The sequence below is a fragment of the Rhinolophus sinicus genome, chromosome 2 (genome assembly GCF_057876585.1).
Source record: "Rhinolophus sinicus isolate RSI-liver-muscle chromosome 2, RSI-T2T, whole genome shotgun sequence".
NCBI classification, from domain to species: Eukaryota; Metazoa; Chordata; class Mammalia; order Chiroptera; family Rhinolophidae; genus Rhinolophus; species Rhinolophus sinicus.
This window is the reverse complement of record NC_142502.1, coordinates 147244076-147259878: the sequence shown is the minus strand read 5'-3', so window position 1 is coordinate 147259878 and position 15803 is coordinate 147244076. Positions and strand designations below refer to the sequence as shown.

At 33.9% G+C, this 15803-nt stretch overlaps 1 protein-coding gene across 2 annotated transcripts in view; it reads right to left on the bottom strand.

Annotated features, from left to right (window-relative positions):
• USP34 (ubiquitin specific peptidase 34) overlaps nt 1-15803 on the bottom strand; it is a 205895-nt gene that overhangs the window by 153619 nt on the left and 36473 nt on the right. For both annotated transcript variants that reach the window (XM_019717509.3, XM_019717506.3), the window contains exons 3-6: nt 13814-14222; nt 9852-9902; nt 9523-9672; nt 1762-1829 (exon numbers count right to left, since the gene is read on the bottom strand). In XM_019717509.3, coding sequence (XP_019573068.3) covers nt 1762-1829; nt 9523-9672; nt 9852-9902; nt 13814-14222 — 678 coding nt within the window. The remainder of the gene's footprint in view (nt 1-1761; nt 1830-9522; nt 9673-9851; nt 9903-13813; nt 14223-15803) is intronic.

The window sequence follows — 15803 nt, the reverse complement described above, 5'->3', positions numbered from 1 at the left end:
CAGGCATCTCAAATTAAGTCGCCCAGTCTTTCACATCTCAGTTAATGACATCCACAGCACAAAAGAGAAATTGGGGTGAAGGGGTAACTGTCACCCATGATACTACCCATTTCCTTAAACTGCACAATTACCAATCTTGTTGATTTTTCACTTATATCCATTAAATTTTCAAAAATCACCACAAACAATCCTTGCACAAGTAAGCATCATTTCTTTCCAGGACTACATTAACCTTTCAGTTGGTCTCCTACCTGTTATAGTTTATGATCCACTTAAAGGCCAAAGTGATCTTTTAAAAACCATCATGAATCATCTGTTTAAAACCCTTCAGTAGAGTTGCACTGCTAAAATTAACTCCAAACTCCTTCTAATGGCTTGAAGGTCCTGAATAATCTGCCCCTGTTTATCCAACCTCAAATCGTAATTATTCCCCCTTACACACTATACTCCACACCAGTCTGCTTCTAGTTTCTCCAATATGTCATACTCTTTCCAACTTCAAAGCCTATGCCCTCATGTCCCTTCTACCTGGAATATGTCCTTCTAATTACCATTTGATTAGCTGATTCATGTTCTTCAGATGTCACCTTTCAGAAAGGCCTCATATTTCCCCTATCACATCACTTTACTTGCAGAGAATTCCTCACTATCTGTTCCTTTTCCTGACACTTCCTCCAATAACTCCAACAGTAATGGGAAATTAATAGGCATTCAAATGTTTCTAATGAATAAAAAATATATAAACTTTCAATTATATCAAGAAATACAATCTTAGAACTAAAACAGTTCATACTCTAAGTCTAATCAATACAATTTTTTCTCTATCCTCTATACAGGTGTCCTTCCTAGGCTGAGATTTCCAAAACTCAACTGTCACCACCTCTATATTTAGATATTTAAAATTGTGACCTATCCTCTAGAACTCTCAATTCACCTTTGCTGCTCTTTTTCTCTGTAATACTCATCGTCTGATGAACTATATCATTTACTTATTTTGTATAGATGGCATGAAAGGAGAAACATTTTCTTCTCCACTATATCCCGTGCTTAGACTATAATAAATAGTATATAGGTACTTGTTGACTAAATATAGTGGAATACCACATAACCATTATTAATCTTTGTTTTTCTATACTTATGTAAAAAAAAAAAAAAGTCCAACATAAATCGCTTAAAAGTAAACATTAAACAGAAACCTACACACGCATTCAGAATACTATACACCAAACTGCCCAATAAAATTTTCTCTAGAGAATGTGAATGCCAGGGACTTTAATACAATATAATTCTTGGGACGGCCAGATGGCTCAATTGGTTAGAGCGCGAGCTCTGACAACAGGGTTGCTGGTTCGATTTCCACATGGGCCAGTGAGCTGTGCCCTCCACAACTAGATTGAAGACAACGAGCTGCCGCTGAGCTGCCAGAGGGGCGGCCGGATGGCTCAGTTGGTTAGACCACCAGCTCTCAGCAACAAGGCTGCCGGTTCAATTCCCACATGGGATTGTGGGCTGCGCCCCCTGTAACTAAGATTGAAAACAGTGACTGGTCTTGGAGCTGAGCTGCGCCCTCCACAACAAAATTGAAGGACAACAACTTGGAGGGGATGGACCCTGGAGAAACACACAGTTCCCAAATATTCCCCAATAAAAAATTTTTTTTAAGTATTTAAAAAAACACACACACAATATAATTCTTTACTGTATTACAAATTGTTTAAATATATTACAATGATAATCAGACAAAAGATTTTATAAACTTACCTGATGACATAGGTCCTAAAAGGGATAATGTGCTGCATGACAGCAGGAATATGTAGCCATATTCTAATCTATAAAGAAACAAAGATGGCATTAATGTATAATGAATATGTGAAATACATATGTCTTTAACTTTAATTAAAAACAAGATCACTTACTATTTTGCTTCCTCTAAAACTACACACACTTTGTCTATTCTGAAAAGCATAAACTTAGAAATACGATTACACACATAACAGATTATAAGTAATTTAACCTACACACACACACCAATCTGAAGAATTAGTATTAACTTCTTGCTGAAAAGGGAATCATCCATCCAAGTAATATCATCTTACTACATGCTACTCTATACCTTTCTATGGTAGCAACCCAAATACTATAGCAGTGAATTAGGCAAATATATTTTATACGCACACACTGATTACTATCAACAACTCTTTACTGAATTAACCTCTAAATGAAAGTACTCTAATCTAAGATAAATCTGCTCCCTTACTTTTTTCTGCACGATATTCCAACCCATTTCTAAGTCTAAAGTGCTTACATTATAGTTTTGTTCTCATAGTAGTTTAACTATAAGAATAAAAATCCTAAACAAATCATCTAACAACAAACTAAGATACTAAGCCTTGACAAAGGCAAAGGATACAAATTAAGAACAAATTTGCAAATACAGGATATATGGCTTCATTCTAATCTAATCAAAGATATCTATATAAGTCCTATAGTGAATACTATTCTAACAGTGAAATGTAAAAACTTTTCCTTCTGAGACTAGGAACAAAACAAGAATGCCTTCAATTCAACTTGAACTGAAGACCCTAGACAGTGAAAGAGGCAACCAAGTAATTAAAAGGCATGGGATTAGAAAGGAAGAATTAAAATCAAGATTACTCTAAGATGGTATGATAGAAGATCCAAAATAATGTCCAGATAAACTTTTTTGTATTAACTACTTTAGCAAGATTTCTGCTTAGAAAGTTAATACAAATAAATAAACATACAAGAAGTGATCACAAAATACAGTGAATGTTTAAATTAAAAAAAAATTTATGGGCGGCCAATTGGCTCAGTTGGTTAGAGCACGGTGCTCATAACACCGTCACCGGTTTGATTCCCACATTGGCCAGTGAGCTGTGCCCTCCACAACTAGAGTGAAAATGACTTCACATGGAGCTGAGCTACACCCTCTACAATTAGACTGAAAACAACTTGACTTGGAGCTAATGGGTCCTGGAAAAACACACTGTTCCCCAATATTCCACAATTTAAAAAAAAATTATTACAGTAAAAGACACATTGCCATTAATCCCCCTCAAAATACTCCCCTTTGCTTCGAACACACATCCCATCATTCTTGCCACTTTCTGAACCAGTTCTGGAAGTCGTCTTTCATGAGTGTCTTACTTCATCCTCCATCATGACAACGCCCCATGTTACACATCACCTCTGGTATATGGTAATTTCTGTCAAATAAAAACATTATGTCTTGTCCTCATCCACCTTATTCACCAGATCTGGCACCATGCAACAGTCAAAATAACCATGACAGGTAAATGTTTTGAAGTGATTCAGGACATCGAGGCAGCCACAACAGCACAACTAAAGACCCTCATAAAAGAGGACTTCCAAAACTGCTTCAGAAAGTGGCAAGAACGATGGGATAAGTGTGTTCGAAGCGAGGAGGAGTATTTTGAGGGGGATCAATGGCAATGTGTCTTTTACTGTAATACATTTTTTTTATTTAAACATTCACCATATTGTCTGATCACACCTCATATATAAGCTATATTATACATATACACAATATTTCTTATGTACCAGGAACAAATAGTTTTCAAAACTATTCTCTTTACAAGAGCATCAAAAATTATGTTTAAAAATAACAGACATATGACACTTCTATACAGAACACAGAAAGTTATGAGAGAAATTAAAGAACATGTAAATAAAAACACATGTACTATATAGAAGACTCAATATTGCAGAGACAACAATTCTCCCCAAACTGATTTATGGATTCAATGAAACCCAAAAAAATTTACATGCAGAAATTTAGGCTATGATTCCAAATGCAAACCTCCAAGAAGAGACAAAACACTAAGAATACAGGGAGGGCAGTGTCGATGGAAGCTGCAGCAAAAGAGTCTGGCAGAATGTCTCACACCATTTTGCTGGTACAGCCTACCAAGAGGCCAAAAGAACTTGAATGCATAGAAGGCATTTGTAAAATGTATGAAGAAGATCTGAAGAGAATGAATCCCAACAGCCCCTCTATCACATATGATATCAACTGCTTGATTTTACTGATGATCTGGCAGACTTCAGCTGCCTTGTTCACCGAGCTGATACCCAGAAGTACCAGCCTTATAACGAAGACTGTATTCAAGATCTACAAGGTGTGACAATTAAGTTCATGAACTTGCCACCGTGTGCTTACATTGGCAGGACTGTACAAACAGCTTGGTAAGGTTTAATAACGTTGGTTTATCAGTGTCTCACAGCTGTGTTCGTGTCAACGTGTGGCAGTGTCTTGCTGAGTGGCATTCATTCTAGTTTTTGTGTGCAGTTGTGAGGATGTCTGAGCTTAAATTAGAATAACGAACAGACATTAAATTTCTTGTTAAACTTGGCAAAAGTGGAAGTGATATCAGGGACATGTTAGTCCAAGTTTATGAGGATAACACCAAGAAGAGAACTGCAGGGTACAAACAGATTAAATGTTTTTCTGAGGGGAGAGAACGCGCCACTGATGAAGCGAGGTCAGAGCGGGCAGTAATGAGCACAATTGACAAAAACACTGGAAAAATTCATCAAATTGTGCATCAAAATCATCCGCTGACTGTGAGAAGCATAGCAGTTAGGGAAATCTTAACTGAAAATCTTGGCATGAGAAAGGTGTGTGCAAAAATGGTCCCGAAGGAGCTCTTACATCGTAACAATGCACCAGCTCACACAGCACTGTTTGTGAGAAATTTTTTAGCCAGTAAACAAATAACTGTATTGGAACACCCTCCCTACTCACCTGACCTGGCCCCCAATGACTTCTTTCTTTACCCGAAGATAAAGGAAATACTGAAAGGAAGACATTTTGATGACATTCAGGGCATCAAAGACAATATGCCGACAGCTGTGATGGCCATTCCAGAAAGAGTTTCAAAATTGCTTTGAAGCGTAGACTAGACACTGGCATTGGTGCATAGCTTCCCAAGGGGAGTACTTCAAAGATGACCATAGAAATACTCAGCAATGAGGTATGTAGTAGCACTTTTCCTAGGATGAGTTCGCGAACTTAATTGTCAGACCTCGTACGTGCTCTTTTGTCAGCAGGCCCAAGGCAGGAAAATAGTTGTGGTGGAAGCATGAAGGGGATGGAAGTACGTTTGGAACACAGGTGTGTACAGCATGCTATAGTGCAAGTTCTGTATTATAGTACTCCTGTTTCCATTTTTGTACACTCTAGCCAGGATTGAATGTGTTAGATGAAATGTGAGGTTCTTGGTCAATGTTGGTCACACCCTTTTTTCTTTCTTTTTTTCACTTAAAGATTTCTATGATTATTTAGATGGAAGTTGTTCTTTGTCAGTTAATGTTGGTTCCAGACCTTCAAAAACTGTTCGTGCCTGCTTTATAACATTCACTGTACTAACCCTTCTTCAAGCTGGAGGGGGGGTTGGTGATGCAGTTATGTCCTCAAGATAAAAGTCTTGGTGAAAAACAAATATATGTTCTTCAGTTTAAAAAAAAAGACAAGGAATGAGTACGTAACGTACAGGAGGGCGAATACAGCTAGTAATATTGTATTCTATATTTGAAAGTGGCTAAGAGAATAGTTCTTAAAAGTTCTTATCACAAGAAAAAAAAACTTGTTAACTATGAATGGGTGTCGGATGTTAACTAGACTTACTGTGATCATTTTGCAATATATAAAAATATCAAAATCATTATGTTGTCACCTAAATATAATTTTATGTCCATTATACTTCAATTTTTAAAAAATGACAGAGGTGGAACTGTCTTTATCAGAAAGCAACCCTTCTTATAAAGCTCCAGAGATTAAGGTAGTGTGCCAATAATATGAGATTAAGCAAATAGACTAATGGAATAAGCTAGAGATCCCAGACCCATGCACTTAAAGACACTTGTTTTATGACAAAAATGATACTGCAAAAAAAAAAAAAAAAAAAAAGAGGAAAGGCTTGTCTTTGCTATAGTGTTAGGACCAATGGTTATCTATATATAGAAGAGAAATCTTTATTCCTCACCCAATATCATACACAAAAATCGATTTCAATTAAACTGTAGATCAAAATGTGAAAGTAAACAAAACTTCTAGAATGTCGAAAAATATCTTCCTGAACTAAGGGTAAGAAAGACTTTTTCAACCATAAATAAAAACACTAACTTTAACAATTTTTTTTATGAATTATACATTAAGTCAGACAAAGGACTTATATCCAAAACATATAAAGAATCTCCATGTATCAGTAAGGAAAACACAGACAATTTGATTTTTAAAACTGCCAAAGGAATTAAACTTCTCAGAAAATATCCAAATGGCTAATATGCCTCTTAAACTGTGCTCGATCTCATTAGTCATTAAAAATACGAAATAAAGCTACAATGATACTACTATACCTCCATCAGAAATCTCTAAGAATTAGAACATCGGGTATTTGCAAGGATGTGGCGCAATGGGCACTTTCATATTCCTAGTGGGAGTATAAATCAATTCAATCACTTAAGAAGACCTTACATTAATGCAAAAGAATATATGCATACTCTATGATCAAGAAATTCCACTTCTAGGCATATATCCAAATAAAATGCATGCATGCACATGTGCACCAAAAGACATGTCAAAGAATGCTGATACCACATTAACTATCATAGCCTAAATGTCCACCACCAGTAAAATGAATTAATGTTAGTATATTTTAAAGTAGTATTATACAACAATGCATTTGCACTTCTCCATGCATGTTAGTAAAATAAATCCCATGACTCTATTGGATTCTTTATTAAAATTCCTTAGACTTTGTCACTTTGAAATTAATAAAAGGTATTATGTTTGACATAACTACCTCAGACAAAGAGCTGAGGGCTGAGCAGGATACTGTTAAGTTAAAATCAAACATAACTCACCTTGGGTCTCAACAGGGAATCTTCTATGAGGACTCGACATTCTACTTCGCTAACCTGTGCTAAATATTAGCTGCTTTTGCGTAAACCCAAATGCCAGCACAAAGTAAGAAAACTACATAAATAAAGAAATTTGTTGTCTTTCTCCTGTGACTACAGCCATTACTACTAAGCCTGGACCCATATAATAGTGGAGTAATATTTGTTCAAAACTGAGAAATCTGTTCAACAGTGTTAAGAACTGCTGAAGGAAGTTTTTGAGATTAAAATAAATGTCTAGGCTGAGAATATTATCAGATTCAAACCTTAATTTCATAAAGTAAGAGTTTTGTTTCTTTGTTGATAATTCAGATCCAGCGCAAAGGGAGTTTTCCTGTTCTGTAAGGATTGTAGGTTCAGGTTCTAGGAGATAACGCTCACTACCTGATAAAGTCACCTGTCCTTATTAAGAATGAGGAAACCAAACAGAATGGTTTGGTTTCCAGGAAATTATATAAACATGTTCTCTTCTCAATGTGTGATTTACTATAATCAATTGTGAGAGAAACAGGTGCAAGGTCTGTCCTTACCTATCTTACCCTAAAAGTGGTTTGTTTATAATTAACACTTTTTTTTCCCCAAGAAAAGGACTGCCCTAAAATCTAATCATATTTTTCATTATTTAAATATAAGAGTTTTTGTTCCTATGTGAAAGCTGATGTAAAATGAGAGATTCCCTAATAGGGCCCTTCACCCTAGTTGAAGCTGAAACAGCATGGCTAAACAAGACGACTATTTCTGAAGAAAAAAATACACAAAGAAATGACCAGGGTTTATAATTTACAATGATCCATTAGAGGAAACTACTGTATTCTATATTAATTTGTATGTGGCTTGCAAATTCTGAAATTAAAAGGCCCTAACATTTCTCAAAATGCAGACAGCTGTGTATTATAACTGTTTGAAGTGACCACTAAGTGTTTATATAATAAGTTTCAGGCAGAGGGTCAAGACTCAAAAAAACAACAACAACAAAAATTCAGAACTCATGCCAAAACTCCAAATGCTTTAAGTGTCACTAGCCCTTTAAGAAAAACTCTAGACTCTGAAAAAATTAAAGTACAGGCTCACAGAAATCTTGATTACAAAAATAACTGTAATTTAAGCTCTTAATTTGCACCAAAGTATTACATATATTTAAAAAATTAGAAAAAAGAGGGCCAAATCAAAAATAATTTTTATGAGGTAAAGATGACAATGAGACTCAATGGAGTTCTAAAATCTTTGGTTAAAAAGTACCTGTTACACACTCAAAAAAAAAAAAAAAACACAGAATATAATATCCAAACAATTACATTATTAATTTAAGCAGTATGACTACTTTTACTCCAACTTTGGTTTAATGTTCTCAGCTGAGTTACAAGATAAAGTTACGCAAATTGACAATAGCTCACAAATCAGCAGTCAATAAAAGGCTGAAAAGAAAAAGGAAACAATCAAAAACTTTTTTTAGTAAAGGATAAATTTTCAATGTATAGTAATAAATTAAAGCCTTCAATGAATCTTCCATAATAGACTTTTAATCAAGAATTAGTAAAATAAATTCAAGAAATACGTTTTAATTCAGGTAATAGTCCTGATTAAGGAAAACTGTTGATAAATTGTTCTGCAAATTTTGGATTTCAAACTCAGTTATATGCCTTATTCACATTTACCATAGTGTAAAATTAAAATGTCACAGAATTTAAATTCACTGAAAAGTTTATATTTTATTCTTTCTCCCAAAAAAAACAAACTGAATAGAACTTCCTATCAAACAAATATGGTCAATAAAAACAACAGAATCGGATAAGTATTTAATGATAACTAAAATAAGTAACAGCTACCAGTCACTAAGTACTCACATTATATATCAGGTTCTATAATAAGAGCTTAAAATCTCTCTTGAAACCTCACAACAATGTTCTATGGTAAATCATCACTGGTATCATTCTCATTCTACAGATTTAAAAAATTGAGGCTCAGATTCAGGATTCAAACGCAACTGTGAATCCAAAGCCTACATTCTGAACCTACATACAATACTACCAGTACATGTGCTGTGTTTCTCCAAAAATAAGACCTAGCTGGACCATCAGCTCTAATGCTAAATAAAATGTTAGGTTTTCACTTGCAATACAAAGGGAAGTCAAGCACACTGCAGTAGTACAACAGGCTAATTATCATTTAAGCAGCCAAAAACTCTGAGAAGCCGAAAATTCACCAGTAAAAAAATCCCAGGCAAGGAAAGTTAAAATCAACTTTGCATAGCTGCCTATCTTGTTTTAGACAAGAGGTAAATGGTTAAATTTACATATTGAAATTAAACTCACTAATTTATACATATTCAGTTTTATTTTAATAAAGACTTTAAAAAGATTTCTGTACTCAATTTTTTTCAAAATATAATCCAGAAAAACAAATTATTGTACATGCAAATAACTCTAAACCTAGACATAAAATTCATGTTATTAAAATACTAGACAATGTTCCCAAGATTAAAACCAACTCCCGAGGGGTGTATATATGTCTAACTGTCACATTGTTTTGTACACCTGAAACTAAAAACAAAAAAAACAAAACACTCCAAACAATACTTACATTAGATACAACTGTAATAAATGCATGTGCTATAAGAAATGGCAAAGTTTCAGGAGTTCCATATTCAAAGCAATCCTTCATAAGAGAAAGGCCGTTTTTTCCACAAAACAAACACACATAACGAAGCAAATGCAATGGTACTTCTACATCCTGAGGAAAAAAAGAAAATTTACTATTTTAAAACTTATCAGAAATAATTTTCATTTATTACCAATACTGGAAAGATAACTGATCAGACGTAAAAAAACGTAATACTGAAGACATATGTTAACAAAAAAAACACACAAAGTTTTCCATAATCCTGAGAATGAGAAAAGATAAACACTTACATTCATATCACAGAATGCCCCTAGTATGTTGCTTTCTTGGGTTGATATATCCTGATTTAAAAAAAAAAAAAAAAAGTAAATATAACTAGATCATACTACTAAATGATAACCTTTAAAAAATTAAAATTTCTAAAGAATGATTTCAAAAAAACTCAAAATAGATTTTGCAATTCCTTCTCATTATGAACAGTGGTATTCCTAACTGAAGCTAGTATAATTCAGTTCTAAAGTATACGTTAACTCTTCTCCAAACAAATCTTCCTATACTACCCTATTTCCCCAAAAATAAGACCTAGCCAGACAATCAGCTCTAATGTGTCCTTTGGAGCAAAAATTAATATAAGACCCAGTCTTACATTATAGTAAAATAAGACTGGGTCTTATATTATGGTAAAATACGTAAGCAAAAATTAATATAAGACCAGGTCTTATATTAATTTTTGCTCCAAAAGACGCTTTAGAGCTGATGGTCCGGCTAGGTTTTATTTTCGGGGAAACACGGTCTGTACTATATCCATTGTTTTGCCTTCCTAAACGAAAACCTTTCCTTAAATTATTGGGGTAATTCTTACAAAAATACATAACTTAGTTAAGTGGTTTTGAAACTGTGCTCTGGAATGCTCTACGGATATACTCCCAAGTTCTATAATATGCTCTCCTTACATAAAATTTAAACTACCTAAAAGCCCACTCATCTATTGTTGGTGAGAGTATAAACTGGTATGACATTGTTGGAGGGCAATTTGGTAATATCGATCAGCATTTAAAATGCAAATTTCCTCTGACCCAGCAGTTTATTTATCCTAAAGAACTAGTAAGAGAAAATGGAAAATGTATAGATTCAGAATAAAATTTTTGCTTAAAAAAGTCATTAGTGGTGGAATTAGATAGTAGTGACAGTTGTGCAACTTAAAACTTACTAAATTTTCTACTTTAAGAGTGAATTAAAAATACTTTTTTTTAATTTTAAAAAAAGGGTAAATAAAGTCAGCAGAAAGTAGCAAGAAAAAAACCAGCCTACATCAGAAATTTGGAAAGTAACAATATTTAATCTGCCTGATCACATTATATATACATTTAATAGAAATGCAGTGGTTTCTCTTCTTTCTACAAATTTTACATTCATTTTCACTCTTAGAAAAATACAACACTCGGGCAATATCTCATTTCACAGAATAACATATAGTTATTCAGAATTAATAGAAGAATACAAGTGCCCTCCTTCCCCGAATCTTTTAACCTCAATTAATATTATTTATTTCCAATTACTACATCTTTAAAAAATATTACCAACTTCAACGGGGGGAAAGAAAAGATGGAGAGAAGAAGGGAAGGGGGAAGAGAGGCTCCAAGTTCCCATCTTATTCACTAGTTACAATGGATACAATAGTTACAGCGATTAGTTTGAAATGATTGAGAACCAGTGTAGAAGCATAAGACCTGAATTCTAGAATTAAGCAATATACTGTGCAAATCTAACCAAAATTAAGCTCTGAAAACCAGTTCTCTCTTATATAAAATAAGGATATTGACTAGGTTTCTAAAATCAGAGCTATCAAAACACTAACACAGACATACAGAATCATCTTCTGAAGAGTCTTAGCCAATTTGTGCCTCTTATAACAAAAAAAGAATCAAAGGCTTTATCAGGAAAGGATGGCACAGCAGTATGAAAGGAGACTATGCGGACTATCTCCTTATAAAAAGGTGGGATTAAAAATCTCTATCGTAAGCCCTATTATTTCATTGCATAACAAGTACTGGTTTTCTTAGGATATCTATATTCATGTATATATAGACACACACATATAATTTTTAATATACATATATTATATATATAAATATATATAAATATATATATAGTATGTGTATATATATGTATATACACACATATATATGCTACCAAGGTTATGATTTGAAACGCTTTGAAAACAGCTAACCCTTAAATTATTTAATTACATGGCCACTAGGACAGAAACTAGAAATTTTAGAGTATGACAGATCGTTACTAAGACAACAGAAACTTGGGAAACAACTATTATGAACAGAATATTAAATAAGCATATATAAATTCTGTATAAGGGGATTAGAATTCTGTGTAAGAATACAGAATTCTATGTAAGAAAAGTCCTCCTTTATTATGTCTAAGGATGCTATTTATTAAAATTTTACCAGAAATACCTCATGAACTATTGCTTTCGACCAAGTAGTCACATAAAATGATCCTTAAGAACATTAATAATGAGACACTTTATTTCAAAGGGAAAATATAGGGGAGTATGACTATGCCTACATTTGGCGATTACCATTTTTGAAAATCATATAAAAAAAGAACTGATGAGCAAAATGTTAAGGAATAAAATAGCATTTTTAGTATTGCTACAGTTCTAGTGTTAAGAGATGTTTAACTGCAGGAAAATTTCTAAGAAATTGTGTATGAATTTCACAAATTTAGCCCTAACCAAATTATTTTTAGCATCTTTCAACGATCAATTTAAGGCATTTAAACCTACTCTCGTGGTGTTCTCAAGATTAAAATTAGGAGATTTGCACAAATGGATCCCCCTTTTTGTTTGACTAAAATGACATTTTTTAGAATGTTTTAATAAATACCTTATGTCATATAAACAATTCATTAAAAAGTTTATGGGACAATAACAGACTAAGAATTCTAGAAGACAGAGCACAATCTGATTTAAAATATTCTTACGGAGAATTCATTCTAATAGGGAAAATATCCACCTCCTAGGCTATGTTTTATAAACAGTCTCAGTTCTATATGAAAATATTTTCAGTAAAGGACAATTTTTTTCTAGATGAAGAAGTTTAAAGAAATCAGTATGAAGGTTACAGAATAAGCTCGAGAAAACAGGCAGACTTTTAAAAAAAAAAAAATATGTGGTAGATTTATTAATGGCCACAACTCTTTCCATGCCAACATGCATAGGAAACAGAATGTACTTTAAAGTTTAAAATGAAACTTTATCTCTTCTCCCATCCAGAGATGAAGTCTATTTCACATCCCTTTTTATCTGGACTGCCCTTCTGAATTGCTTCAACCAACATTAATGTGGCAACATTGATACCATGTGGTTTCAGAGGCTGGGCCTTACAGCTTCCACTTTTGCTTCAAGGATCAATGCTAAGACTACCATGCAAAGAAGCTAGTCTACCCTAGTGGAGAATGAGAGGAGATGTGGAGAAAATCCAACAAGCCCCAGACAACAGCCAGCACCACTGTCAGACATGTGAATGAGGCCATCTGAGACCTTCAAACCTATCAGACACTAAAAGTATATGCACCTGCCTAAGTGAGGCCACACAAAACCAGCCAAGGAATTGCCTGGCCGACCCACAAAGCTATGAGAAATAATAAATCACTGTTGTTTTAAGCCACTAATAAAATACATTACCATGTAACTGTCTCAATTCCCACTATGTTTAGAAAGAGATGCCATTATCTAAATAAACCTAAGGTGGATTACTAAACTCTTGGATAGGCTTGTAAAAGTATTACTAATGGAATGAGTCAAGCATCTTGACTTACAAAAGAAAATACTATTATTTAAACTAGCAGTTAAGCTTTTGCTCTAAGGGAATTACGTTGTTATCTATGTCTCTAAAAATGAAATTCAAAATTCTATGTGCTTTTCCCTCAATCATTACTTTTTGAGAAAGTTACAATAAGTAGAGTACACCACAGACCTATGTCAGCAAAAGGTTTACATCACCAACAAACAGTTCAATTTATAAATTTTTCCTTAATAGAACTATGCTGAGCAAATGTTCAACATAAGCTGCTACAGAAACTGTCTACAGAAAATTTGCATTAGTCTTATAATAGTGATTTTTATATATTTTTCCATCAATAACTGTCTTCATATTTATTCATAGGTGAGAAATTGCAAACATAATTATGACTTAGTAGGACTTAAAATTCACAATACCCATTTTTTACATACCTCTATAGTTGGATGAGTATTATGCTTGTAAGCAGTATATAAGGGAAATTGAATTTGAAAAATTTTTGCCACACATAGTAAGAGTTTTTCCTTCTCATCTGTACTCCATAAACTAAAAGGATCAGAACTCTCCTCGGTCAGATTACAAGTTCTTGTAGAGTTCAATTTTTTTTCTATTGATTTTTGCCTTTCTGTACTTCCTTCATTACACTCTCTTTCTATATTCAGTGGTTCTTCCGCTTGATTACTCTCATCTTGCCACGTGGAATCTATGTTAATAGTAGTATAATGTTTACAAAGCTGGTCCCGGAGCACTTGAACTTGGGCAATCACTAAATTAATAAGTGCACACACTACTTGGTTAAAAATCTCCAAATGCTTATATTCCTTAAAGCAGCATAGACATTGCCTATAAAAGAAAAAAAATTCAATAAATTAATGCTTGCTAGAAAGTAACAATTATATCTTTCTAATGAGTAATATAAAAAAAAGCAAGTACTAAAATACTTTTTTTTCCAAACTGTTTTTATTTCCTCCTTCCTGATGAGGAAGCACCATAACTTATAAATATAGCATCACACCATAAACTGGTACGTTAGTAAAACATCACCATATTAGATGACAGATATCATCTCAATTTTATGTATAGATTTATCTGTCCTTCTACACAAAGAACAATTTAAGAATAAGAATTGTGGCATATACCTTTGCTTCTCGAAGTTCTAAGTACCCAATATATGTTTAGTAAATACCAGGAAACTGGCCATAATAAAATAACTTATTAGTAAAGCCGCTTATTTTACATAAGGGGTTTTGTTGTCAATTAATAAACAAACTGTATTTTAAAATCATTAACTTGCTTCAAGTCGACTTGGGAGGGGCATTCCTACCCTATTTGGCAGATTAAAAGTGTTTAGGAACACCACACCCACACAACACCCTCCCCCCCATAAACACACACACACACACAGTTCCAGTATAAAAAAATACATGAAAACAAGAATCAGTAATTATTACACACAAATCTAGTTTTCGTAGACATGTTCGGTTAGTAGCATAATGCACAGCATATTGTGGATAATCAACACAAGTACCAGATTATAATAATTGCATCTAATAATGGATGACAGCTAAGCAATTAACTACTTACAATTTCCACCTAGTTATATAATCAAAATAAATCAAAACAGCTATATTGATAGTCCAACTAGATCACCAACTCCTTGTATGACCATGTAGAAATAACTGCATTTCTCCATGTATGGCAATTTGAAGTATGGCCACAGATTCTTTAATACTCTTCCCTTTAAGAGGTGAAGCCCAATTTTCCTCCTGTTGAATGTGGACCAGACTTAATGATTGGCTTATAACGAACAGAATGTGGCAGAAATGACACTGTGACATCTGACACTAGGTCATAAAAGACACTGACACTTCTGCCTTGATTTCTTTCAGGTCACTCGTAACACCAGCATGTGCCAGGGAGCTCTGTCCAACACAGACTGAGAAACAATGGCTTGAACTGGAGGGAGGCGGGGAGGCGGAAGAAAGGGGAGGTAGGAAAAAAATTAATTAAAAAAAATTTTTAGAAGGACTAAGAAGTTCAAAACGGAGGCACACAGAGAGAATTTTTTGCCACGACCAGTTAAAATTACACTGAGTAATAGGATTTGCAAATCCTTGTTACAAACTTTGGTTATATTAATGATTGTGTTCCCTAAAGTTTTAGTCTCTATATTCTCAATATATGTATTATTTTTAAATGGGTCTAATATACATAATTGTTATGGAAAAGTGTCTTCCAAAAGGGTCAAAGTGTCCTCTACCACAATACTGACTTTTTTTTTTTAATTTTATTGGGGAATATTGGGGAACAGTGTTGTTTCTCCAGGGCCCATCAGCTCCAAGTCGTTGTCTTTCAATCTAGTTGTGGAGGGTGCAGCTCAGCTCTAAGTCCAGTTGCCGTTTTTCAATCTTTAGTTGCAGGGAG